Source organism: Ischnura elegans, chromosome 2 (genome assembly GCF_921293095.1).
Source record: "Ischnura elegans chromosome 2, ioIscEleg1.1, whole genome shotgun sequence".
In the NCBI taxonomy this organism is placed as follows: Eukaryota; Metazoa; Arthropoda; class Insecta; order Odonata; family Coenagrionidae; genus Ischnura; species Ischnura elegans.
The window spans coordinates 141117903-141143956 of record NC_060247.1 but is presented as its reverse complement, the minus strand read 5'-3'; the positions used below and the strand labels follow the sequence as shown (position 1 = coordinate 141143956).

General features: G+C 40.2%; 2 protein-coding genes and 1 long non-coding RNA gene across 5 annotated transcripts; 2 read left to right on the top strand and 1 right to left on the bottom strand.

The window, feature by feature from the left end:
- The first annotated feature begins 610 nt into the window (after positions 1-610).
- On the top strand, positions 611-11417 carry LOC124154708 (NEDD8-activating enzyme E1 catalytic subunit-like). Its single transcript, XM_046528590.1, has 7 exons — positions 611-1330; positions 1671-2010; positions 6544-6814; positions 7186-7369; positions 9751-9956; positions 10044-10257; positions 11127-11417. Exons 1-7 carry the CDS (start codon positions 1015-1017, stop codon positions 11216-11218), a joined length of 1623 nt encoding a protein of 540 aa, XP_046384546.1. The 5' UTR covers positions 611-1014; the 3' UTR covers positions 11219-11417.
- Positions 11418-18526: 7109 nt separating this feature from the next.
- LOC124154707 lies at positions 18527-19497 on the top strand. Its single transcript, XR_006863986.1, has 3 exons — positions 18527-18633; positions 18704-18808; positions 18889-19497. It is a non-coding gene; the product is annotated as an uncharacterized LOC124154707 (long non-coding RNA).
- On the bottom strand, positions 18984-20140 carry LOC124154706 (glutaredoxin-related protein 5, mitochondrial). Of its 3 annotated transcripts, none has more exons than XR_006863985.1 (3): positions 19791-20140; positions 19395-19669; positions 18984-19303 (listed from the first exon to the last, which is right to left on the bottom strand). XR_006863985.1 is itself a non-coding variant. In XM_046528588.1 (2 exons), the coding sequence occupies exons 1-2, from the start codon at positions 20044-20046 to the stop codon at positions 19482-19484; spliced, it is 444 nt and encodes a 147-aa protein (XP_046384544.1). In that variant the 5' UTR covers positions 20047-20140; the 3' UTR covers positions 18984-19481. The 3 variants fall into 3 exon arrangements, 1 of the variants encoding a protein (XP_046384544.1); XR_006863984.1 differs by having other exon boundaries at positions 19391-19669; positions 19791-20139; XM_046528588.1 differs by having other exon boundaries at positions 18984-19669.
- Positions 20141-26054: the final 5914 nt, after the last annotated feature.

The following is a 26054-nucleotide window of genomic DNA, read 5'->3' as shown; positions in this document are numbered from 1 at the left end:
TATTAAATTATGTTTGCAGCAGAAATTGATATTTAGGATTCGAATCTTTCGGTTCAAGCAACAAAAAGAAAATCGATAGTTAATAAATTTTCCGTTTTATTTTTAAAGTTTTTTTCTGAGCGTGCTCTTGATTCATCAATTGCATCCTGATACAATTTGTAATTTCGAATTTAATTTTGCCTCTTATATTATCAAGATACGTGAAAATTACGTCAGTTGTACGACTCTATATGCGATGGTTGTGGAAATCCATAATAATGACCTACCCGTGTTAAATGATATAATTTTAGCAGACAATTATCTATCTATGCGAAGTTTTGAGAAGTTTCTAGATAATTCTAGTGGGTGATATCCATCCATAAGAATCTCGATAGTATAATTAAAAATTCATTTAGTTAAACTAAACCCCTAATACATAATAAAAAAGATTTGCAAAGAGAGGCGCATAGTACGAATGATTCTTGGTGAAAAAATTTCATGTGATGAAAAATTGTGGTGAAATTATTATTATTCCGCGATAAAAGGGAGGGAGAGTGCGTCTCTGTGCAGTTCGCTCAGCCGCTCTTCGCCTCTTTCTTCCTCGCCGTCTTCTCGAGCTGGGCGACGTAACGTGCAGCGAGCAATGTCCAACGGAGGAAAGAGAGTTGTCGAGAGAATTTAATTTTAACCCTCTCTTGTGGCGAGGACTGCTCAGAAAGCTGTTTAGGCCCAGGCATTTGACTCAATATATTACCATTCAATGCGAATTATTGTAGTTGGGAAAATTTTCAGAGTTGCATGAACTTCTATGTTCGCTTGTCTCTCGTTTATCTCAGAGGTATTAATTACATTTGTAATTTGTAATAGTACCCAACAGCAACCACCCTGTTGTCATGTGTAAAATCAACAGGGCGCGTTTGTTGTTCCCCAGTCTCTTCCGTTTTAACGATCTTTACTTGTCTCTACCAAGTCAAACGAAGAGTTTATCTTAGCCCAATTGGTTCTATTCTGCATTTAATGTGACGAATCAATTCAATGCATTCTCGAGATAGTGTAGCAAGAGAAGGTAATATCGGAGAAAATCCGCACTCAGTGAACGTAAAGAAGAGAAAACTGGAAGTATTACATCGTAATCGTAAGGAAGTAACCGCAGGCACGCAGCGAAAGAAATGTCGAGAATCTGGGAAGGGAGTGCTGTCGGCTGCATCGCCGTCCACGAGCGGCGCGGCAAATATGCGCGGTGGCGGCTGCGGCAGCGGCGAGAAAGATCCCAGGAGTGATCCCCAATACCACGTTCATCGACCCAAGTTTGGCGACGCGCGGTCTACGAAGGATCACACAGCACTCACGGGTAAGATCATTACCTATTTTTCTCCTCAGTTATCACGTGAGTTGACTGCTGGCTTTCGATTTTTGAATAATATTAAATTACAAGGATATTCATTTGAAGGAATGAACAAGAGGTCAATGTCAGTTTAAACTTTGATCCCTATGCTTTTTTAAGAAGCCCAATTTTTGAGAATCGTTTTACATCCAGTAAGTAAGGCATGTCTTTCTCTTGACGATTTATTTTCGCGGTATATAGATCACCGCACTCTGCAAAAGACCTTGGCCTGATGATTTGGAATGAAAATCAAAACTTTTATGGGCTGCTTTTGCAAGGGAAAATTTATGTTCTCATTCATTGACAGGGGGAAGATCCTGCTTTCCTCGAAAATGGATGAACTTGAGTAAAATATTGACAAGAAGTGGGCCGTTTGTGTATCCAAATTTTAAACCTTCATCGCACATACTGGAAAAAATCAAGAAAGCTAATATCCTGATTGTTGGAGCTGGTGGCTTGGGATGTGAAATTTTGAAGAATTTGGCAATGATGGGTTTTGAAAATTTGAGCATTATTGATATGGATAAAATAGATGTGTCAAATTTAAACAGACAGTTTCTTTTTCGAAGAGAAGACGTCGGGCGTCCGAAAGCTGAGGTCGCCGCAGAATATATCAGCAAACGAGTGTTCGGATGTCAAGTGAGATCGTATCCTTTTATGGTCAATCGTTTGTGATCATCCATCTGAGCAGTTTTTATTCTTGTATCTTTCGTCCTAGACCTCTTGAGAGTTGAAATCTGGAGTAAAGCGAGAATGTTACTAAGAATAAGAAAGCTGATGCCTCCCTAATGTTACTACGTCCATCCATGAGTAACTATACATTAATATCATTTCAAATTTTTAGTGTTACACATATCTTTGGGGTCGTTCTGTATTTTGTCTGTTCATACTGATGGATTAGGTCTTTTCCATCCACCAACCACTTGCCATACCCCAGAGTCGCATATACCCAGAAATTTGCTTAGGGAGGTGTTAGGGTGGCATTTGATTAGCATATTCCGGTAATTTGCTGCCAATTTGCACCCGAAGGAAACCATTTCTATTAGATTGAGATTGAATTATGTTTTTTTTTCTTCGACGTGATGCGGTGGCAGACATTTTGAAATATAGGTACCAAAATCGTAAAGTGGAGTGTCAGGAGATTGGGTGCCTCTTGGATAGTGGTTTCCTCCGAGGATGTATTGTGGGTAGTCGCCAAGAGGGAAAAATTAATTTGGGGGGTGGGGGGCAGGGTTAGGGCCCCCCCCCTGGCTATGTACCTATGTCGATACGTTTTAACTTTTTTGACCTCAGCACTTGGAAATGCACTGAATATAGTAAGTAACAAGAGGCAAAGAAGCTCAAGCTAAAATGCGCTGTCTGTGTGACACTTCTTTTGTCAATGCACTCTAGGGGTTGCCATGCAGCATAATTGATGAGATATTTTTTATGGCATTAAAGAGATAAAACTTACGAGCAGAAGATGCTCACTCGACAGTTTGTGAGATTGTATTGTTTTCAGGCAAAAAAAGCAATTCCAATGTATCCTTAAAGAACTGTTCACGGAAAGTGACCACTTATATTTTTAGCTTTTGTTATCCGATGAGAAAGACTGATCTCGTTAATGTTCAAATTGATGCTTTCACAACCTGCCAATATCTTAGTTTATTATCATATCATAAACACTTCAGAATGTAAAATGCTTCCATTACTATGCAGGCAGGTTGATGAATTTGAAGAAGCAAGTCTTCTGAATTTCATTGTAGCCTGGAAAACTGCAGTTGGGGGAGGGAGGGTATACCCTTTTATTACGAGCTTGCTTACTTTTAGGGTTCGGCTAATGCTTATATTTGCTTACTTTTGGGGGAGACGGTTCAAAAATATGCTTGTGGAGGTATTACTCTGCAATGCTTATCAAGTCTCAGGAAAATGTTGTTGTGACTCTTTATGTTGTTCATGTAGGTATCCATAAAAAGTTTTCAGCCATGAACGAACAGAAAATTTTTGTTTTTTATTTTGGGCATAAATGGGCATGCCTCAGAGAACAAGAGAAACTTAAACTTGCATGTGTGAATGCGTTGCTTCCATTGTGTGGCCCAGACACGAAATCGCACCTCTTCAATCAATCGTACCAATCAGATACTTGTCGTGGGGGTGTTTGGTGATGTGTGGTATCTATCAGGCACCGAACATATTCCGCTTACATCGGTTCACATTAATCGGATACCACCCAAAATGAAGAATCGAAGACAAGTGCCGTGACAAATGGGACCGTATGAGTCTGAAATGAGCCTCCTCATATTTGAACGCTCTCTTAGAATTAAATGAGTTCCATTCTTTGAAGGCATCCTAGAGTTACGGCAATCCACACGGCATATATGTGCTCGGGGTCATCAGTCTTGTCACCTTCTAGGATAATTTTTACTACATCGTATTTACATATTCCCTGTTTCCTTGGTTGAATCCTTATTATGCTCTTATGTTTTTATTGATTTTTGACAAATAATTCATCAACCAAATAAACGCAGTATACACTTACAATGAGTACCACCACACTCTCAATAATAAAAATAATTCACTTAAATTTGTTTTGCAATCTGTGTGAAATTGTTTGGAGTGGTTCATTCAGCCCACAGGTTGCGAAGCTTGAATTTAAATGGATGTTTTAACAAACCCAACTCCTCATATCTATGTACTTATGATTCACTGAGCTGATGCAATAGGATGAGATGTTGGGCTTTAATCATGTAAGAGTTTAGCTGTACATATTCTGTGAGTGCTTTGTTGTGTCATAATATTCATTAAAACAATTTGAGATTAATGCATTACAAGAGCTAACTTATTGGTATAGTATTTATCATATTTTATTGTTTATACCGAATGCATGAAATTCTAATTTCAAGATTTTAATTCTATTCTAGTGTATTAATATCAAATGGGTTCTTTCCTGCAACACCTTATCCAGCAATTACAGCCCCTTGACATTCCTCCCCCATCTCAGCAACCACTGACACAAATGACCAGTCTTCAAAAGGGATAACTATCCACAATTCAGCCAATCAGTGGACATCCAATCCTAACTCAATATTCTTCTCATCAATCCTGGCCTCCACCAAAACAAAACCTGTCGCACTGCTGCCATAAGAAAATTTGAATTTGTATACAAATCTGTAATCAGGTTTTTAGACTAATAACCATCACTTATACCACTTTATATTTCAAATTGTGTACCCTAGCTTTCAATGAATAATCACCATTATCTGCCATATATTGGGATTTGTTTATCTTATTAGCGTTTTGTAGTTACATTAATATTCTTTTCTCCTCATAAAGTAGCTTCTTCCTGCTTGCCCCAGGTAGACACTATTGCAATCTCCGCATTTCAATGAGTGTACTCCACATAAGTCTAATTGCTCTATGAGGTCCATGCAATTTACAATGGATCATGGAATGAAAAGCCATCATTGTGCATTGACAATGGTGTCTTGAACTTGCAGAATTGACTTGGTCGTTGTGGTCCAAGTAATTAATAATAAATAAGTAATAAATAATTAGGTCCAAATAATTTAAGGAGTGAATGAAGCCTCCTTTGCTGGTGATTGGCATTGTAGGATGAATATCATTCAGAAAACTCTTAAAAATATCCAGCTCTTGATCAGTTCTTTTAGTGTGATATTTTTGAACTGGAGGTTACTTATGTTCACCCTCTCGAGAACAAGAACTCTTACCTCCTGATGGTGACACAAATTGGGAAAAATCCACAAAAGATGAACAAAACAGAAGAGAAAAATCAACTGGGAAATTTAAATCCAAAAAGCTCAACAGCAAGTAGTGCAAACCAACATACAAAAATGAGGACCCTTACACTTGACAAGTAGTAAAACTCAGCCAGTGTGTGGTGAATGGGCAAGGCAAGGGCTGAATGCAACACTGCTTGCAATACAAGAGAGCGACTTTGAAGAGTGGGAGTTACGTCGAGGAGGGGGACATTATGAGTCATGAGAAGAGGGAATTTAGGAGGGGTAAGGCAGTGTGGTGAGGTGGCTGGGAGCTTTTACCAGTGACAGTTAGCCAACTGCAGTCAGATGATTTTTGGAACATTGAACTCAGCATCGGGTGGACTATAACTCCTGGGAAAACCTGAGTGTCGTCAGCACAAATTCCTTTAACTGAAGTACTAGAGGTTTAGTGTAAGATTTTCAGTGGAGGGTAAATTGTCCAAGGAGGGTTAATTTCCAAGTAAAAATTTCTGGGGGGGACTTAAAAAATGCCACATCCATTCAAAAGTACAATAACATCATCGAAATGCCTGTACCAGTATACCTCAGAATTTAGTAGCTAATGTCCGGAGGTGAAAAGTTTTTCTTCAATATTATCAACCAGAAATCAGATATTATTAAAACATCTGCCTGCAGTTAGAAAAGAGACAAACCTGTAGTGAGGCCACTACCCTGTTTATAAAATTTACCCTTGAACTTGAAATAGTTTAGTGCCACGCTCATTTTGAGAAGGGTGGATAGTTCGTTCTTCATTTTTTCCTCCATCTTGGCTGCCCCTAGGAGCTGGATTGCTTCGTCGATTACTTCCTCTACTGGTATGCAGGTAGAAAGGTTGACGATTTCAAATGATGCAAGTCTCAAGTTCTTTGGAGGTACAAAGTCTTACTTTGCCCACAATATCAAGAGAATTTTTGATACGACACTTTGATTGGCATGCAGAGTGCTGCACTGTAAGTTGAGTCAAGATGTGGCCTAATGTGTTAACTGGAGCTAATTGTGTGGGCTAATTTTGGAATTTAGTAAAAGTTATTCGTCTGTAAACCTTGTTATGGAATTCCAAAAAGTAAAAGAATAACTAGCAAATCTGTGAAAGCCTATTCCTGTATTCCCTCAATCATTTTGCACAACATCCACCATCATTTTACGAACAAACTCTTCACAAAAAAACTCGAAACATAGTAATGTGAACATACATTAAACATAAATTAACGGCACAAGAACATAGATGAAGTAATAATCAGATGAAAACAGAAACTTAATGAGTGAAACACAAATTAAATAATAATCAGGCATTACTCTTTCATAGCTCTATCTACCAATTAAAATGCTCAACTTAATCATTTTTCTCCCTTAAAAGTTGTATTAAAATGGCTAATATGATAATGTTCTTAAAGTTGTGCTTTATCCTTAACAATACCATAGGTATTATAGTAGAATAGAAGATTTTGATCAGCAGTTTTACCAGAGTTTTCAAGCAATAATTTGTGGTCTTGACTCAATAAAAGCACGTAATTGGCTGAATGGAATGGTTTTATCTATTCTCACATTTGATGGAGAAAACGATGAAATTAATTATTCATCTGTGATTCCCTTGGTGGATGGTGGTACAGAGGGATTTAAAGGCAATTCTAGGGTCATTCAGCCAGGCATTTCTCCTTGCATAGATTGTACCATTAATTTATATCCACCTCAGGTAAGCATTTCATTATTATTATTATTGGAAGTCATTGACTGTTTCAGTTGTGACTTTACTTTTTCACGCCTGTGAGACATTTTTCTTTAATATCATGTAATTCTCAAGTTGAGTACACTTCCTAGATCTGACTTTATCCAATTCACCAAGCCTGCTATATGCCAATATTGTTATTATTATTGGCTTTAATATATATGCATACGGTTTCATGCAGAAAAAAATTTTAAATATCATTTTTGTCTCCCTCCTCATGGGCGGGCATGTCTATTTCACTTTTCACACAGCTGATGGTTTATTAGTATTGCTTACAATTTTATCAGTTAGTTATAACAGCTATAACCAATGACTGAACAAAAATTTGTAAATTCCAGACCAAGTTTCCTCTTTGTACATTGGCTAGCACACCCAGGCTTCCAGAGCATTGCATTGAATATGCAAAGTTGATCTTGTGGCCAAGGAGCAATCCATGGGGGAAGGACACACTGCTCGATAAAGATGACCCACAGCATTTGGAATGGATCTACGAAAAGTCACTCGAGCGTGCCGTTCACTATGGTAAATTGATTTGTTTCATCAAGAATAGCCTCAAAGGTCTAAAGGCACTTTAAAAGGGTTAAAAGAAGTTAATAAGGTTACTATGAAGTTGAAAATAAATTTCTCAGATGAATTTACTACGTGAAAATCTTAATGTGGGCATTCACTCAGACCTGAAATCACAATACATAAAAAGAATTAAGAAGGCGCAAGGGAAAGACAAGTTGTGACAATAAATCTTCCTCATTCAGCCATTCTCCCAAAAGTTAAAAATAAGAGCATGTGAAAGTTGCCGCCGACTATTCATGAGTTGGTCATGACATCTGAGTTGTAGTTCATCAACTAGCTCTGGGAGAACGTTTTATTGAGAGAAGGAATTCCAGGCAAGAGAGTGGAAAAAAAATGAACCACATTGAAGGGGGTTGGGGAAATCCAGTAATTAACCTCACTACAATAAATTACACGAAAGTAGATTCGACTACGTTTATTACGATGGTAAGCGATACAGATGCTCTATGTCTCTCACCCACGGAAGTCCTCCGTTGCCTTTCCGTCTGCTTCTCTCCTGTGGCGCCTTCCTGCCGCTAGGTCCTGCATACCCTGGTGGCAGCGGCAGGGACCTCAGGGTCCCAGGGCAATGACCTCAGCCAGGTGGCTGGCCTTGATGACGGTGCTTGAAACTAAGAGCTCCACCACGTCACCCCCCTGGCAGTGAGTCACCCCAGCATTGTTGGCCCCCACTCCACATCAGATATCGGTGGAAAATTGGCCTATCAAGTCAAGGTAGCGGAATTGCCGGGGTGAGCACTTATCACACTTATGATGGAATGCATATAATAATGGCTTGTGGTCCATGAATATCGTGAAAGTTTGCCCTTCTCATGGGGCAGGAGGGGGGAGGGGGCAGCGGCCCCCCCAGAAGCAAAAATCACAAAAGTCTTTAAGCAAAATCAGTAGTGAATTGAAACGAAAGTATTCAACAAATTTTCTTTAAACCCACGAAAAATGATATGTATTAGTATAAGATATGTAGCTAAAATAAAACTATTTTTTCAAGGAAATAATCTCATAAATCCCATGGCTTGCCCCCCCCCAAGTTATGATTCCGGGTATGCTCTTGGCCCTTCTAACATGGGTTTCAAGTAGCAGACCTCACCGTAAATGGCCAATAGTTCTCTATCATATGGGCCATAGTTCTCTGCGGCATTGAGTATTTTAGAAAAGAAACCCATTGGTTTCCATGCGGTGTCAGTTTGCTGTTGAAGAACTGCCCCCAGGGTAAAATCCGAGGTGTAAGTGAAACGGCCTAGGGGGAGGGAGGGAATGGGTTGGTCGAGGAGGGCAAAGTTGGAGTCTTTGCACTTCTGGAATGAGAGGTGCAATTCAGGTGCTAGGTTCCGCGTACCCTGGTGGCAGCGGCAGGAACCTCAGGGTCCTAGGGCAATGACCTCAGCCAGATGGCTGGCCTTGTTGATAGGGCTTGAACCTGAGCTCTGCCACACACATGAAGCCCATGCACGAGGCCAAAGAAGTAGCTAATAAGCGATGAATCCACTTGACGTGAGCTCATGACGTCATCAGTTTATCTGAAAAAGGGTGATGGGCATTGATGTTTTGCGGTTAATAGCTTGGGAAGGAGGTAATGGATCAAAAAATGGAAAATGGAGGTGTCTTTATATGCAAGCTCTATCATAATTGACAATTTCAAAAAACTTTGTGAACAAACCCATTATTTGAATGAGTCATTGCAAATGTTTCGTACTGGATTTATGTAATGCTTAATGTTTTTTGATATATTTTTCAACATTCTTCAGCCTATCGATCTTCATAAGTCCTCAAGCAACAACAGTTCCACAACAGTTCAGGCATAGATTCAAGCCTAACAACCAAGTATGCTGCCCCAAGACAACAAACAAAGTGGATGCCAAACACCCATGGCAACCTGATCCTAGATCCTTCCATCCCCCTTCGCTGCCCTTCCTCAATACCCTAAAAATAACCCTTTCCCCCCCAACCCTCAATTATCCCTTTCTCTGATACCCAGCACAACATCATACTTCCTTCTTAACCTCTCCACACTGATTGAAAATGACCTATTAGGGACAATTATCCTTAGATAGGTCATTTTTAAGCACGTCAGCAGACTCTCAAGAAGATTAGACAACACAGCAAAATGCTTAGTGTATTACATAAATTCAGCACACAATTTTGCAATGTGTCATTTAAACTGTTTTTTTGTTTGTATTCAGTTTTCCAATTTCAAAAGATGTTGAGAGTAGACAATAAGTAACTTCATTAATGATTTTCATCATCATCATATTTTTATCAATGATTTGTCAAGATTTATAAGAATTCCACAATGTTCTTATATTTATTAGTTATCATTATATTACTTTGTGCAGGGATTAAAGGTCTCAACTATGCCTTGGTAGAGGGTGTACTGAAGAATGTAATTCCAGCTGTAGCATCGACAAATTCAGTAATTGGGGCAGCTTGTGCTACAGAAGTGTTTAAAATCATCACACACAGCATTTTACCAATGAGAAATCATCTATACTTCAATAATATGGATGGAGTGTATGCACAGTGCCATGAATTAGAGAGAGAAGTAGGTGTGATTTCCTGGAGATGAACTTTGTCCATACTTATAAAGACTTGCGCTATATCTTTACCTTCATTTATTATTATACTTCAGGAGGAATGTTCTTCATGTGCTAATGTTCCCTATATCATTGAAGAGGATTTATGTTGTACATTAGAAAATTTGATAAATACATTAAGATATAAATTCAAAGTTAAAAACCCCTGTGTTCGTGCCTTTATAAAAGAGGAACTGAAGATGCTATACATGCCAAGTATTCCTGCCATTGAAAAGAGAACAAGAGGAAACTTAAATAAGTCACTTAGAGGTTAGATTTTTTTCTTTTTCAATATGAAAAATTAACTTCCCAGCATTGAACTATAAAATTCCATTCAATTACTTTGAATTGAGTGATAAAAATAGAAGCTAAAAATTGCTGGAATTTGTTGACCAAACAAACTTGTTGTAAGAGAAGATAAAATTCCTAAATTGCTGTTTCTACATCATTTTCTCTTTGTGAGACAATATTTATCCTGAACTTGATTTGTAACAACAATTAACATAAACTAACAAAACTTTAATTTGTTTTGTCCCAAATATTGCCATTCAGGGGATTTATCCTCTCCCAAACACGACAGTGGCCTAGCTCATTCAGCCTATGAAGAGTCACAATGGGGTCAATAAGACAGATGTATGAGCTATCCCAAGTGACCTTACATTGGCTTGTGGCCGTAGTGTTTACTAATCTGATAAAAATAAACTCCTCCATCCATGGTGGGTAGGCCTACTCTCCATTGAGGGTAAGGGAAAGGTGGGACTATCCTACCTCTACCCTTTAGCGTGGCAAGTATTTAAGGCCCTACCCATCCTGGAGGGTAGGGATATCCTCAATCCCTCCTTCACGATTGAAGTTTACTAGTGCCTGAGGGGGTAGTTCATACTGGCCCCAAATTCACCTGTGCTGTGGCTCACTTGCATATAAGCTGCTCGTCAATTCTGAACTTATGCCAGCATATAGCCAACATGGGACACCCATGAATTCCCCATGTCCCATTTTAGCCAATATTGATGGCTATCACGGCAGCAGCTCCCTCCAAGACTAAATTCTAGAATATGAATGCTAGCGAAATGATAGCTTTGGACATAAATTTTTATTGATATAGACATTCTGAGCTTATATATTCTCTTTTATTTCAGAGATGGGTTTTGAGGATGCCACCGAACTCATAATTGCTGATAGCTCTATGCCAAAAGCCATACGTCTAACACTGAAAGTGCCTAGAAACTAAAACTTAAATATATTGATTCTTCTCAAATGACACAAAAAAACTTGATATGGTTCATGAATGCCTGTATTTTGGAGTTACTCTTGAGTGTGTATATGAGAGGCGTAAAATAAAGCATGATCTCTCCAATGAATGGCATCATGCAAACTACAGATTGGTTGACAATTTTAGGAGAAGAAATAAATAACAATACATTTACCCACTTTCTTGTCTCTATTGAATATTTACTATCATTTGAATTGCAATGATTAACGATAAGTTCACATTCATCTCAGCATTGATTCGATTAGTCCGAAAATTTCTCTTTTGGTGCCATTGGAAACAAAATTAGGTTGAAGTTTTCAAATAAAACAATGCTATTTAACAGGATAGCCCCTCAGAAATGGAATAGATTTAAGGATATTGAAGGTTCCAGGACATGAGCTTTAGGGTTTTGATCATTTGAAGGCTTCTGACCTCTAGGAGAGTTCTCAAGGTGAAGTTAAATATCAGATTTAAGACATCTAAAATTGCTTGGAATCCTTCAAGGAATTGACTCAGTCTACTTCTTTTGCCATTATATACAGTTCAAGGCCTCAAATCCGGAATCCAGAAACCCGGAAACTAGAATGTTTGAAAATTTCTCTGTGAAGTGTTTTGTCTTGCCACCTTGTCGCACCTCACTCCAAGCCTTGTCCTGGGACGAGTGGGAAGTTAGCACACACTATGAACAACAACAACCTAAGCAGGGGCATGTAGGGATCTGAAATATCAAGCACAAGAGCCTTAATGCATTTATAAATTAATTAATTAACTAAATATGGAAGCATACGGCTTTCGTCTCCCAGGTCAAGAAACGTCCACACGTATACTTACGTCTCTAGTAGGGAAAAGGTTAACTGGGGGCTAGTAATAGGAATCCTTAGGTCTATGTCTTGTGGCATTTTTTAGTGTACCCCCCAAAATTTCTGGTACCCCCCCAGAAATTCCTCCAAACTTATTCGCAGAACTTAGCGAGAAAAGTCCTTAGCTGGAGAAGGTTTTTGCACAAAGGATTTTCGTGCAAAGGCCCTTCGACTCAAAGGCTCGGAGACTCTAAGTCTTGGAAACTCTAGTCTCCGAAACTTTGCCTCCGAAACAGCCATACCTGGAGAGCAAGTCTTATATAGGTAGTATGGCAGAGGAATACCTACTCCTTGGCAATCAAGGGGAAATGGGTGCTGATGCCCAAGTATGCAGTTTGGAGTGAGAAGTATTGCCATAGTCCTATCACAACTCTCTCTCCCTCCAACACCTCGCCCCACTATGTCTATCCCCTCCATGAATTCCAATGAATTTCCCAGTGATGTCTCCAACCCAGAAGATTGAGGGGAAAATTCCGGCCTGCACGCTGTTACCCCTCCTACCCCGACTGGGATGACTGATGCTTGGCAGTTGCCAGTCAACCGGGGCTTTTTGGGGGCAGATTTGCAGCTGATTGAACATCGCCCTATTTACCCCTCCACTCCTTGGCGAAATCCCTCCCGTCCACCCTGAGACGTTCCGGAGTATGCAAGGTCTCTTTTGCTCGGGCGCTCGTGGTGGATGGATGGCGTGACTGACATGGGTGATTTTAGCAAAATTATACAGCTTGTACTTACTTAGTTTGGTAATGTTTCCTATGGGATCATTAGTTATCATCATTGTTTTCTGTAATAATTCAGATTTTGAATACTTCTACTTCAAATAGATATTGATTGAAAATAATTTGTCCGAAGGAAGTGAAGTTTCTAATAATGAACGGGAATCTACTTCAGAAGTGGTTCCACCTCGTCCAACGCACGAGGAAAGAAGTGAGACACACGGCTCTCATGAAATGTCTGCTTCTCAGACATTGCCAGTTTCTGAAGCGTTAATAATTGTTAAACAATTACTCTGTGATTTTCTGCCATTTGAAGTCTCAAACTGTGAGAATTGGTTTAATTTCAGGTTAAAAATCAATGAAATTGTTACTTTGTCCTTGGTTCCTCTGTCAACGTTATTGTACCTTGTAGTATCTAAACTTCCTGCCAGCTCTCGTCACTTTTGGTGTTGTTCACACTATGTTAAACTTGAATCTGTCATGGCCTCAAATCACAGAAAGAGTTTGGGCTAGAATCGTTAGTGACAGAGAGTTTGATCGCCTGACCACCACAAAAGTTAAGAGATTTCAATTTCACTGAATCAAATCCGCTCATCAAGTACTACTTTGGCTACTAATCATCATCATCATCACTGGTCAACAATCCTAGGATTGGTTTGACACAGCTCTCCACTCAGTTCTCCTATCGGCTAATCTTTTCACACCAACGTATTTCTTCTTTTTCACATCTCTCTTTACTTGTCCCATATATTTTGTTCGAGGCCTTCCTTTTCCATTCTTGCCTTCCACTTGTCCTTCAACGATTGTCTTCATCAGGCCATCATGTCTCAAGATGTGGCCTATAAGGTTGTTCCGTCTTCTTATTAAGGTTTTCATGAGGCTTCTCTTCTCTCCTACCCTTCTTAGGACTTCCTCGTTACTAACTCGGTTGATCCATTTGATTTTCATCATTTTTCTGTAGCACCACATTTCAAAGGCCTCTATTCTTGCTTTCTTCCCTGCGGTCATTGTCCATGCCTCACTTCCGTATAGGAGCATACTCCAGATGTAGGTTCTTATAAATTGTTTCTTTACTTCCATATTTAAGTTTCCCGCTGTAAGCAGGTCTCTCTTTTGGTGGAATGCTCTCTTCGCCTGGGCTATTCTGCTGATAATTTCTTTCTTTCTTCTCCCGTCAGTTATCTTGCTACCCAAATAACAGAATTCATCCACCTCTATCAGTTTTTGCCTCCCTATTTTAATGTTGGTCTTGACTTCTTCTCTTCTGCTGCATACTAAGATCTTGGTTTTCTTCGTGCTTATTTTCAGTTGATATCTACTCATTGCCCGACCCATATTAACCAGAAGATTTTTCAAATCCTTCTCTGTTTCTGCTATAACGGCTATGTCATCGGCAAATCTTAGCATGCTAATTTTTTCTCCATGGATATTCACTCCCAATTCCTTTCCTTTGATTTCATTAATGGCTTTTTCAATGTAAACGTTGAAAATTGCGGGTGACACTGTACAGCCTTGTCGCACTCCTTTCATAATTCTTGCTTCTTCACAGCTGGGCCCTGATTTTATCACGGTTACTTGGTTTTTGTATAAACTGTGGATGATTCTTCTGTCATTATAAAGAACCCCAATTTCCTTAAGATTCCAAGCATTGTGCTCCAATCCACGTTGTCAAATGATTTCTCTAACAATAAGTCCACAAACGCAACGAATGTTGGCTGGTTCTTTTCCATTCTCTTCTCTATGAGCAGTCTTAGGGCCAATATTGCTTCCCTTGTGCCTTTGTTTTTTCTGAATCCAAATTGGTCCTCATCCAAGTACTCTTCTGCTTTTCGTTCTATTCTTCTATAGATGATCCTTGTCAGTATCTTTGACGCATGTGTAGTAAGGCTTATGGTCCTAAAATCTTCGCACTTCTCCGCTCTTTTCTTCTTAGGAATAGGGATTATAATGTTCCTCTCGAAATCCTTTGGTATCTCACCTGTCGTATACATCTCACAAAGGTTTTTGTATAGCTGGTTCAACGTCTTCTCTCCTGAATTTTTAATTAGTTCTGCAGGAATGTCATCAATGCCAGGACGCTTTATTTATCCTGAGGTCCCTTACAGCCGCATCAAATTCCGATCTTAAAATTGGGGCTCCCATGTCATCGGCATCCACTTCCCTCTCGTTTTCGATAGCATTCGTTCTGAGGTGACTTCCTTTGTACAAATCTTCCAGATATTCCTTCCATCTCTTCCCTTTTTCTTCGTTTTCAATCAATAGTTCTCCGTTTTTGTCCCTAAGGGCATTACATCTTACGCCCTTTCCTTAAAGTGGTTCCTCACTATCCTGTAAGCAGCCTCTACTTTTCCATGTTCAAGATTGTTTTGCACGTCTTCGCAAATGCTTTTCATCCACGTTTCTCTAGCCTTCCGCGCTTTACGACATATTTCGTTCCTTATTCTCTTGTAATGATTCTGTCCTTCCTCTGTTTTCGCAGCCTTGTATTTTCTTCTTTCTTCAATGAGATCTACTACTTCCTGCGTGATCCATGGTTTTTTCATAGTGACTCTTCTTTTACCAAGAACTTCCTCAGCTGCCGCCTGCAGACCACTTCTAATGGTTTTCCAACTCTATTCGATTGGTTTGTTGATCATATCCTCCCCTATTTTATTTTCTACAGCCTCTTTAAAAGCCAGTTGATGCTGAACCTCCCTCAATTTTTCAACCTGCCATATGTTTTTCATGGCTTTCTTCAACTTTTTAAATTTAAGGCGGCATTTCATCATAACTAAGTTATGGTCACTATCGATATCTGCCCTTGGATAACTTTTGCAGTCCTTCACCTGGTTCCTGAATCTTTGTTTCACTAGAATGGAATCGATTTGGAATCTTCTACGGTCTCCTGGCATCTTCCACGTATATCTTCTTCGCAGGGGATTTTTGAATAAAGTGTTGGCAACCACTAGCCTGTGCTCTGTGCAGAATTCAAGTAGCCTTTCCCCTCTTTCATTGCGGTTACCCAACCCATATTTCCCAGTTATTATTCCGTCTTGACTTTCGCCGACGACGGCGTTCCAGTCACCTAAAATAATAAGATTTTCTTCCCCTCTTACCTGCTTGATAACTTCCGCTATATCTTGGTAGACATCTTCTATTTCTTCGTCTTCATAATCTGACGTAGGCATGTAAACCTGTACAACTACAGTAGCTACGGGTTTAGTATCTATCTTCACCATTACTATCCTTTCATTAAACTGCAGGTAGCTTTTAACACGCATCCCGGCGCTCTTTCTGAGCATTATGCCTACTCCAGCATTACCATTTAGCGATCCCGTGTGTATCATTCTGTAGCTTCCACTCCAAAAGTCTCCTTCCTGGGGCCACTTCATTTCGCTGATGCCTAATACATCGAGGCTCATTCTTCGCATCTCCACCTTCAAGTTCTCTAGCTTACCGCAGGTACGAAGTGATCTGACGTTCCATGTTCCTATCCGTAACATTTTATCCCGTTTGACCGATGTACCCTCTCAAGTAGTCCCCGCCCGGAGATCCGAATGGGGGACTAGTTTACCTCCGGAATATTTTACCCGAGAGAATTCCATCATGTCATTATATACATTGAGTGGAGTAGCTGTGACTCCTCGGGATGATAATGTGGTGGTTTCCCCTTGCCTTCCACATCGCAGTACTACAGCCGTTAAAGTAAATGTTACCACGCCCGTAGAGGAATGTGTGTCGCTGTACCGACCAGTATGGTCTCCACCTTCGCACATGTGAAGAAGAGCTGCTGCCCTCTCCCCCGGGTGATGAGAGGCATAATTGTTGGCGGCCCCCAGTCGCCAAGTCACGGTATCTTCACAGGTTTTGGTATCTTTTAAATGGTCTACCTTACCCAAGGGTAGCCCAATACCCCCTCAGAATACCGCCGCTTTTTGTCCACGACTGCTTATTCGACGAGAGAACTCGCTTATCTCGCAGTTAACCTCTATATCTAGAGGTTGACCCACCATCCGCAACCCGGTGGATGCACTCAGTGGCTTTAAGCTCAGCCGCGAGACTTTGGCTACTAGATGTGCAAATTTGATTTGGTGGGCAATTGTTGAGAATTTGTGCAATGGAGGTACTGATTTCCTCCCATGAACTTAACCGATTCATTCTCTCAAGATATCACTTCTTATCAGATTTGTTACTCCAAACATTAAAGATTCTTGGGCCATTTTCACACTCACCAGTATTGCTGGCATCATTGGGAGCTCCAGCACTGGTATTGACTAAGATTATTATTGCCACTGTCAGGGCCATAGCCAGATTTATTGGGCAGTGAGGGCAGATAGGTAGGCAGGACGGGAAACAAGTATATGTTCCTGAGGGGAGGCTAATGAATACAATTGTAAAATGCTAGCAGTTCAAGTTGTTTAGATTGGGCAAAAATTCTTCCGCAGGCGGCAGTACCCAATCTGGCCCCCCTGTGGTCCTGACCAGTGTCCAGCTGTATATGGACATAAGATGGGAGAGATCATATCTCAATATAAAATATCATCTCAAGCAATGGCAAAACTAGCGTGAGTGTGTGAAATAGTGTACTGAAAATTATTCTGCTTTCTTCGTAATGTGTCAAAACTATAAAAATTCCAAAAATAAAAATATGATAAGTTTGGGGCATGTGCTTTAGAATTAAATTGGTAGTCTGTCATGGGATTTGTGCACAACTAGTTCAAGGCACTATGCACAATATTAATAAAATAATGAAGGGGTTTAGAAGTTGAACTGGACATGGGGCTTTTCATGTGATACAAACCAGCCAGATATTTACCCAAGCAGCTAAATATGGTCAATCTCCTTTCATACTAGGAAGCATGGAGCAGCAGTAAAATTCTTTCAATAACTAGCTCTTTTCTTTTGAGCAAATGACTTTAGTTCCGCATACATCCACATCATTGAAGTTAGGAGATTATGTGCCTGCAATGTATTTCATGTATTCCTTATAAATTATCTGGAACCAGAGCGAACAAAATTAATTCAAGGCCTCTTGAAGTTCACATTCTCAATGTTTTTGGTGAAAATTAAATGTCAACGAAAACTGGCATTCTCACCAGAGGTGGGGCTTTGATAGTTTTCATTTTTGAACCAGTGCTTACCTCTATCTCCCATGCCCCAATTAGAAAATATCCGTAAATACATAACATTTATTTATACATTAAGCAAAACTATTTTGGGCTTATGCACGAATAATCGTAACGCTAATTGCTTTCTATCGCCTGATACCCAGAAAAAATTTCATGTGTTAAAAGGGAGGGAATTCATTGCTGGGGGATTTCATTTGGAGAGGAGAACCAAAGACCGTACCTATTGTATATTTGGGGGGGGGGGTTTGAAGCACGGATCCCCACCTCCCACGACCTTGGACCAATGCTCAACATGTGCAGAACTTCCAAGCTATCATTCTGTTGGTAGTGGAGCTTTCTGCTCTAGAGAGAGGAAAGGGCTAAAAGGCCCCACACGCATTGAGTTATTCGGGAATCGAAAGAAAGAAAAAATTGATACTGGAAACGACGCACGGGCAGACGAAAATAAGAAACAATTGGTCAAAAGGACTACACATTAATCTTCAAAATATCGCCGGTTAGAGAGTTAAGTCCAAGTGCCAACGTCGTCTATTTACGCAACTCATTAGATTGATCTTGATAGAATAGCACGACGCGAAGGTAGCGTCCTTGGTTGCCATGGTAACAATACATAACCTATAATTCTGTTGCGTGACCGTATGAGATTTATATCAGTCACAAATTGCCCGAGATACACAACGTATGATATTGCGTCAAGGATGACGAACGCGGTAATTATTGCTTGTGTGATTCGTCTTCAAGTACACAACACACGCTAACATTAATGGACATTGAAAACAGGTAAAAGACGAAGAATGCTGCAACGTAATAGCGGCGTCTATTGCAGAAATAGTTCGACGAAGTCTGAATGACGACTTTCGGCACAAATGCTTCGAAATACTTGAGGTATGCAATGTTTATCGTCGACAATATTTCTCGTAGAACTATGATCATTGTATAATAAGTTCACAAATTACCTTTTATAGACTTCCAATACTTATGGACTGGAAAAAAACGTTACCTCTTTGCTAAAAGAAATGAGGTTAGCTAAATACTCGAGGAAGCCACAGAAAGACACAGCTAAGGTACAACAGGAAAGATTTTCTGCAAAAAATTTATTGATAACATAATATTGCCCTATTGGGCATTGGGTGTAACTATTATAAAACAAAACCCTTTTACATCATGTGATACGTTTAAAAAAACCGAACTCTATGTAGGCTGCAGTTTCCACGGTTAATAATCCAGCAACAGATTTGGCAGCTAAGGAAACCATTACACCGACAGCCAAAGAGAACAATCCAGAGGAAAGTCTGGTATGCTTACTCAGTAATATATACATAACTGTCAGTAACTGCGATGACATTTTCATTTTTCTTTTAGGTTCCCGATGATATAGACCTAGAAACGATTGATGATTGGGATTAAGAACAAGAAGACGTTCACCTGCAGCAGAATTACTAGTTGAAGTAAAGGGCACTACATTACCCACGTTGCACCCAGGATGTTCTCCACTAAGCAGATTTATCATGCTTTCACTGTAACATTCTGAACATTTTCTCTCATTCATTACAAAGCTTTACTTGGTATTTTCACTGGCGTTCTCCTTTGACTTCGTCAGTAATGCAGACTTAATCCCAACTTTTTTGAGCTCCTCAATCAAATCACCACTTTGGTGCATTTGCAACATTATGTCTGAGCCACCAACGAATTCTCCGCCAATGAACACTTGGGGGATAGTAGGCCAGTTAGAAAAATTCTTAATACCTGAAGAATAAAGTTTTGACATGAGAGAATAAGAAACTTAAACCCAAAGAGAAAAACATGATAAATTTATTCCACACATGTACATTTCCTTTTGACTGTTAACTTGCGACTTAGCACTAACCTTGTCTTAAACTTTCATCCTTCAGCACGTCGTGAGCATCATATTGTACTCCATGCATTCTAAATATCTGAACTACAACATTACTGAAGCCGCACTGTGGTTGTTCCGGTACACCTTTCATGAAAACTACTACTTTGTTGTTCTTTACTAACTTATCCACATTTTCCTTCTGACTGTAATCCACAGAATAATAAGCAGGGAAATAAAAGTTTCGGCTAATAGAGGCCAGCCGACAGGAACGAATTAGAGTATTCATGGTTTAGAAGGTTTAGAATATCCTCTACCTAGAGTATTAGCCACTCGTAGCTGCAGGCCTTGCAGGCGGATTTTGCGAATTGCCACGAACAGTTGAAAAGCGAATATTCGAGTAGTAGGAACTGTTTTTCCTTGTAACGGCAGAGGTCCTCACGTATGCTCTACTCGTTAGTTCAAAATCACGAAAGGAGTTGGAGGGATTACCAATATTGGGGATCACGAATATAGCAGTCAATGGAAACAGAGCAACGGGAAAAATGGAACGCTAGGAAGATAATCAAAAGAATAATCAGGGAAGACATTCACGAAGTTCGTGAAAGAGAAGTGAATATAGAACAATTGAAAGAATATTGAAACACGAACTTGTTGTCCAGGGGCGGATCCAGGATTTCTTTCTGGGAGGGGCACAAGCAAGGCCGTATCCAGAATTTTGTTCAGGGGGGGGCACGAGGATACCTTGTAATACAAAACGAACGAAATGATAATGGGACCGTATTAAAAATCTAGCATATTTTTAAGGGTCTGGGGGGGGCACGTGCCCCCGTGCCCCCCCCCTGGATCCGCCTATGTTGTTGTCAATAAACTATTAAATTATGTCAATTCCTTGCCCCACATTTCCACCCTTAGAAAATCAAATCATCAATACGGTGTTCCGAAACATTCATTGGACCTAATATTTTTTGTAGGGTCCTTTTCGTGCGAGCTGAGTATTAAGTCACTCTAAGCAGTTCACCAAAGTGAGCTTTTCCGTCTAGAAGACGTACTTTATAGGTGACTACTCATTAGACGTGGGTTAAACATATTATATATGATGTTGAATATTTATATCTTCAACTTCTTCATTCTCGTAGTCTGTCGTAAACCTATACCATTACGGTATCTATATCCCCAGGCGAAACGGGAGCATGGGAGCGTTTAGGAGGTGGAATGGACGTACCCAGCGAGGGGCAGGAGCAGTGGCGGCTTGCCCATAAGGATTCTCGGATGCCGCCCGGCCCAAATATTTGAAAAAGTAAAAAAATTAATATCCATTAATATATAATTATACATCTAATTAATCAGTGTTTTTTCAGTCGCATACATAGAAAGTGTAGGGAAAACACGAAAGGAAATAGCGCGAGAAGTTCGTATTTGTAGCCTTGGGGCGCTGGCCAAAACGTCCCATTCCATCCCAATATGGAGAGTGGCAATGGTGGGGGTTGCTGGTGCTATGACGCGTCTAAGCCTGTGTCTTATGGGTAGTGATGAGCGATATATCGCTGTGATTGAATCACCGTTACTGAAAAGTAGCAGTCACTGTCGGCGATTCAATATTCGAAATCACTGTGATCGGTGATTCGATCACTGGATTCGGTGAAGATAGCTCTGGCTGCTACCAAGTGATGTACGATATATCGCCACCTGTGATTGAAGAGAAGTAGCCGATCACTGCCGGTGATAAATCACCAAATACTAAAAATCACTGCGACTGTGAATACGGTGAAGTTAGCTTCGGCAGCTACCATGATGCTACTAATAGTAATATAAGGATGTCTTATTCATCTTTTATTATAAATAAGACATTCTGTACGAAATATACAACTAAAGCTTTGAATTATGATGGTTTGATCATAAATATATTTAAAAAATGATTGCCCCTTACCTATTCTTTTACCCCATCAAATTTACTTAATTATTGTAATATAAACTCGGAATCAGAACTATTCCCTCAAAAAAAAATATTTTGCCTAATTGTGCAATTTTCTATAAGCTTATTCGTTCCTATTGAGGAGAGCTCATTCCTTGGAATTGGACCAAATTGGACAAAGTAGCAGGAATAGCAGCGCCGAAAATCACCGCTGACTTCTCAGAGTGATTCACCTCGGTGATCGCAATCACAGTGAAGAATCACCGTTACTGATGAGTAGCAGTCACAGGTAACGAAGTGATCGGAAAATCACAGTTCCGCTCATCACTACTTATGGGAGTCTTGGGACGCCGTCCGGACATGCGCAGAGCGACGAGTGTGTTGGCATCGCTGCGCCGGCCGGCGCGGCGGGCGTATAATCTGGCGCCTCCCTGGTGTTGCCATAGAATAGGGACCAACGCAATCAGAATGGCCACTTTTCTGGGTGTAGTCATACGATTTTAATTTTAAATTACTGGTAGGTATTGCTAAAGAAAATAAATTATCCCATTATGCTAGCGTTTTCGGGTGTTCGAATCCCGGAACACATAAAATCCAACCAGTTAAAGGCCGTATTGACGAAGGAAAACTATTCTCGAGTATTTGCCACAGTTCTGTTATGGATACGAATTTCAACAACCTTTGGGAAACTAATATTATAATATTCCGGGCTTGACAATGTAGTCCTAACTTCCCGATGATTAGAAATGCGGTACCTATTTTTCAGATAAATTTATCAAAAGACCTGCAGTATTGGGAAAAATCAGTTAACATTCCCCACTGATTTATAATTTAGGAACTAGGTGCGTGCGTGATAGGGTGAAGGATTGAACATGATTTACCCCGTAAAACGTGACTTTAAATAGAGTCAATCAATGAATGTCAAGAAGTGCCGCGTACAATGCACCTTTTGTGTGTAGGTTCATCATTTTTCTAGGCGTCCGTGTTCTATTAGTTCACGTTCACCTAATTCCTCAGCGGCAGAGCGGTAGCTGTCTGACGGAATATGTCCACTTGGGTCTGATTTAAGTGGCTTCAAAGAGTTCATATCATGGTGCGGAGATCCTTACGGTTCCCATCTGTGGCTCAGAGTCGTCTTCTTTTACGATCTAGAATTTATTTTCTATTTTATCATGGCATTGATTTCGAAGACACGGCTATTCCAAGCACGACCCGTTGGCGTTTCGTGTGTTTACCACATATGAATCTTAGACTCAAGGAGATGGTCCGTGACGTCTTATGTTTGCTTGAATGCCTTTGCTGACCTTAAATTCGTCCCTCAGCTGAATCAGCATTAGTGGACCACGACTTCTATCTCCCTTGAGTCCTCCTTATAGTATACGGAATAGTATACTCTCGGAAAGAACGGAGTGAAATGAGTTCAGACATCATTTTCGAGGAGTTAACTGTGCTTACTTGCCGATTAAGAAGTTTCTTAGTGCTGTGTGTACATTCATGAAGACAATTTGGAATTAATCAACAGTGCTCCTTTTTGTTTTAATTGAAAGTGTAGTTTAATAGGGAAAAATTGTCCGAATTCTGAGTCCAGGCACCTTGTTCTTCTTGGTCGTATTTTTCGTTGGCCTATTTTGTGTCGTCCCTTGTGTATTAAGTAAACCCAATCATAAGAGTCCTTTTCTTTTTTAAAGGCTACAAGTATTAGTACCTCCTCACTTAGGGAAAAAGTAGGTTCTATTCTGTGGTGAACTTGAAACCGTAGCTAAACAATTTAAACTATGCAAAGTGGAACTGAAACAAGAACTTCTAGTTATATACAGCAGAAGAAATTTTTCAAAGGCAACCGGTTCATTGCGGCTTCTTAATTTTATTTATGACAACAACCTAAAAGTTCTCCCAGAATGAGTTAAACTACTCCAGATCATCGGCACCATACGAATGACAACAGCAGAAAGTGAAAGATGTTTTTCAACATTGAAACGAATAAAGACATTTCCTAGAAGCACGATGAAAGAAGATAGAGTTAGTGCCCTTGCCATGTGTTCAATCGAAAAAAATTGTTGCCCGGCGCTGATTTCAACGAACGTGTAATTAATCACTTTGCTGGACAAAGGGAAAGAAGGATGGACTTCTGCTACAAGCAATACAACTAAAGGCAGGTAAGTAGAGTATTTCAGATTTGGTTAAAATGTGTGATAAATGTTTAATTATTGATTTTAAATCATACTGTATTCAAGAAACAACGACAACACAGCAATGGAAGGTTACATCTGCAATAACAAAGCGCGCGCATTCTAGAAATGTTTCTTGCCTAGTGGACGTCATTGACACTCCCCTCCCTCCTCAGGTGTTACAAGTGTCATTGCTGCCTAAATCATTGCAAATATTGTATAGATTTGACAAATAACGCATTATGATGGCAAAAACGAAAAAGAAGTCTATTGCGGGCATATCCGCGCGAAAAATGTAGGCGCTTAAACGCAATGTTACGTATTTTCGTTTGTATTGGTAAAATATCGCAACAAATATATTTTTATTCTTCAAGATCATTGATCAGTACAATCGAGAGTCCGGACTAAGCTGATCCGTATGACCGAGAGTCTACTGCATTAAGAATTTATTAATCAAGCTTTATTAGGAAAACTAGGCATTTGTGTTGAAAAAAAACGGAACATATGGTATCACAAAATTTAATACCTATATTGCCTTAAAAAACTCACTAAATTACACAAAATATTACCAATGTATGACCCCTCGGTGGAGTGCGCCCCCCCAGCATTTGACTCACGAGCCGCCACTGTACGTATATCTTATATTTCACGTCCTTCTTTATATGTTCCACATAGTCTATTCGTGGTCTTCCTTTTCCATTCCTGCCACCCTCGACTCCATCAGGCATTGATGTCTCATGACAGTGGCGTAACTATGGGGGGAGAGAGGGGGATTGAGGGGATAGATCCTCCTCCAAAGCCTCAGAGAAATATAAAAAATATTTAAAACTCATGGACATCCAATTACTCTCGTCGGGATTGAAGGACGAAGGATTAATAAAGGCAAGACACAGACGAAAATATATTTTATTTGAGTAATTAATTTACATGGATTGATTTCAATTGTATATGGGTTGAACAATTGTTGTGTTCCACCGTTTCTTCAGCGCATTCCATGCCGAGCCCAGGAGGCCGCGCTTTCGGCTCGTTATCCTGTTTAATGTGGGGATTCCCCTTCCGGTCCCCTTCGGTTCCGGTCAGGCCTATACCACGCACCCCCGAGGTCAGAGTAGGGCCGTGACCCTCCTCTGGCCCCGTTCATTCTCACTCACTCCACAGCTTGCTGACTGAGGTACCCATGGCCTCCTTTAATACTAGTATTAAAGAAGGTCATGCAGGAACCACTCGTGGAAGATGTCATCCATCGAGAAGTCACCTCCAGCCATCAGGCTGCGCTCGAAAGACCCATGGCCCCTCTCAACCAGCGGCTGAAAGTGGTGATAGGACCCCGAGCCCTCACCGCGGCCATCGTGGGGGACAGGTAGAAGCTCCTCCTCTCCTTCGTCTTCTATGTCCCCCAGGTAGCCTTCCTCCGAGATTTCGCTGGACGCATCCAGCGAAATCTCGGAGGGATCATCTCCCTCCACAACTCCCTCCATCACTGCTTCAGCCAGGACCGTCACCTCCTCCTGGCGTCCGCAGCAGCAAAGAACGCAGCCCATTATATCTCTTAGCTATGGCTTAAAGACAGCAAGTCCACAACTAAGCAGCTATACAGGCCAAATGAGGAACCCGAGAAGTGGTCTCCATGGAACTCCCATTGTTGCTCAGCGCCAGAGCCTTGAACATCTCATCCATGGTAACGAATGAAGGGTACTTGAAATCAATTGTTGCCTCCGACGTGATTGAGATTTTAGGGTAATCATAAGATTAATAAAGTTTAAAAGAGACATGGTATAAAACAATAATTAATCCTTTGAATCAAAAATTATTTCGATTTCAAATTGAAATCCCTCGTTTTTATTGATTTTTTTAAATTTATCCTCAAGTGAGAACTCAGAAGCTGGTTCAGTTTAACTTTTAATAAAGTTATATCAATTATTATTGCTTGTGGAGGAAATTAACCATAAAAAAGTGGTTCGATTACTCACATATTATATTTTTAAATTTAGCGAGGTGGAAATTGACATTACCTCGCAAAACATATAACTGTAATACCTACTACGACATTGAAGTGCAGTAGTCCATACGTCCTTCCCCAACCTGATTATTTCATATTGGAACAAGTAGAGCTTCTTCCGCATAGATATCGGATTTCCCCCAGTGACGCACCGACATCATTGTAGGCTTGGGACCAGGGGCGGCTCCATTATTTCCTTGAGGGGGGGGGGCGCG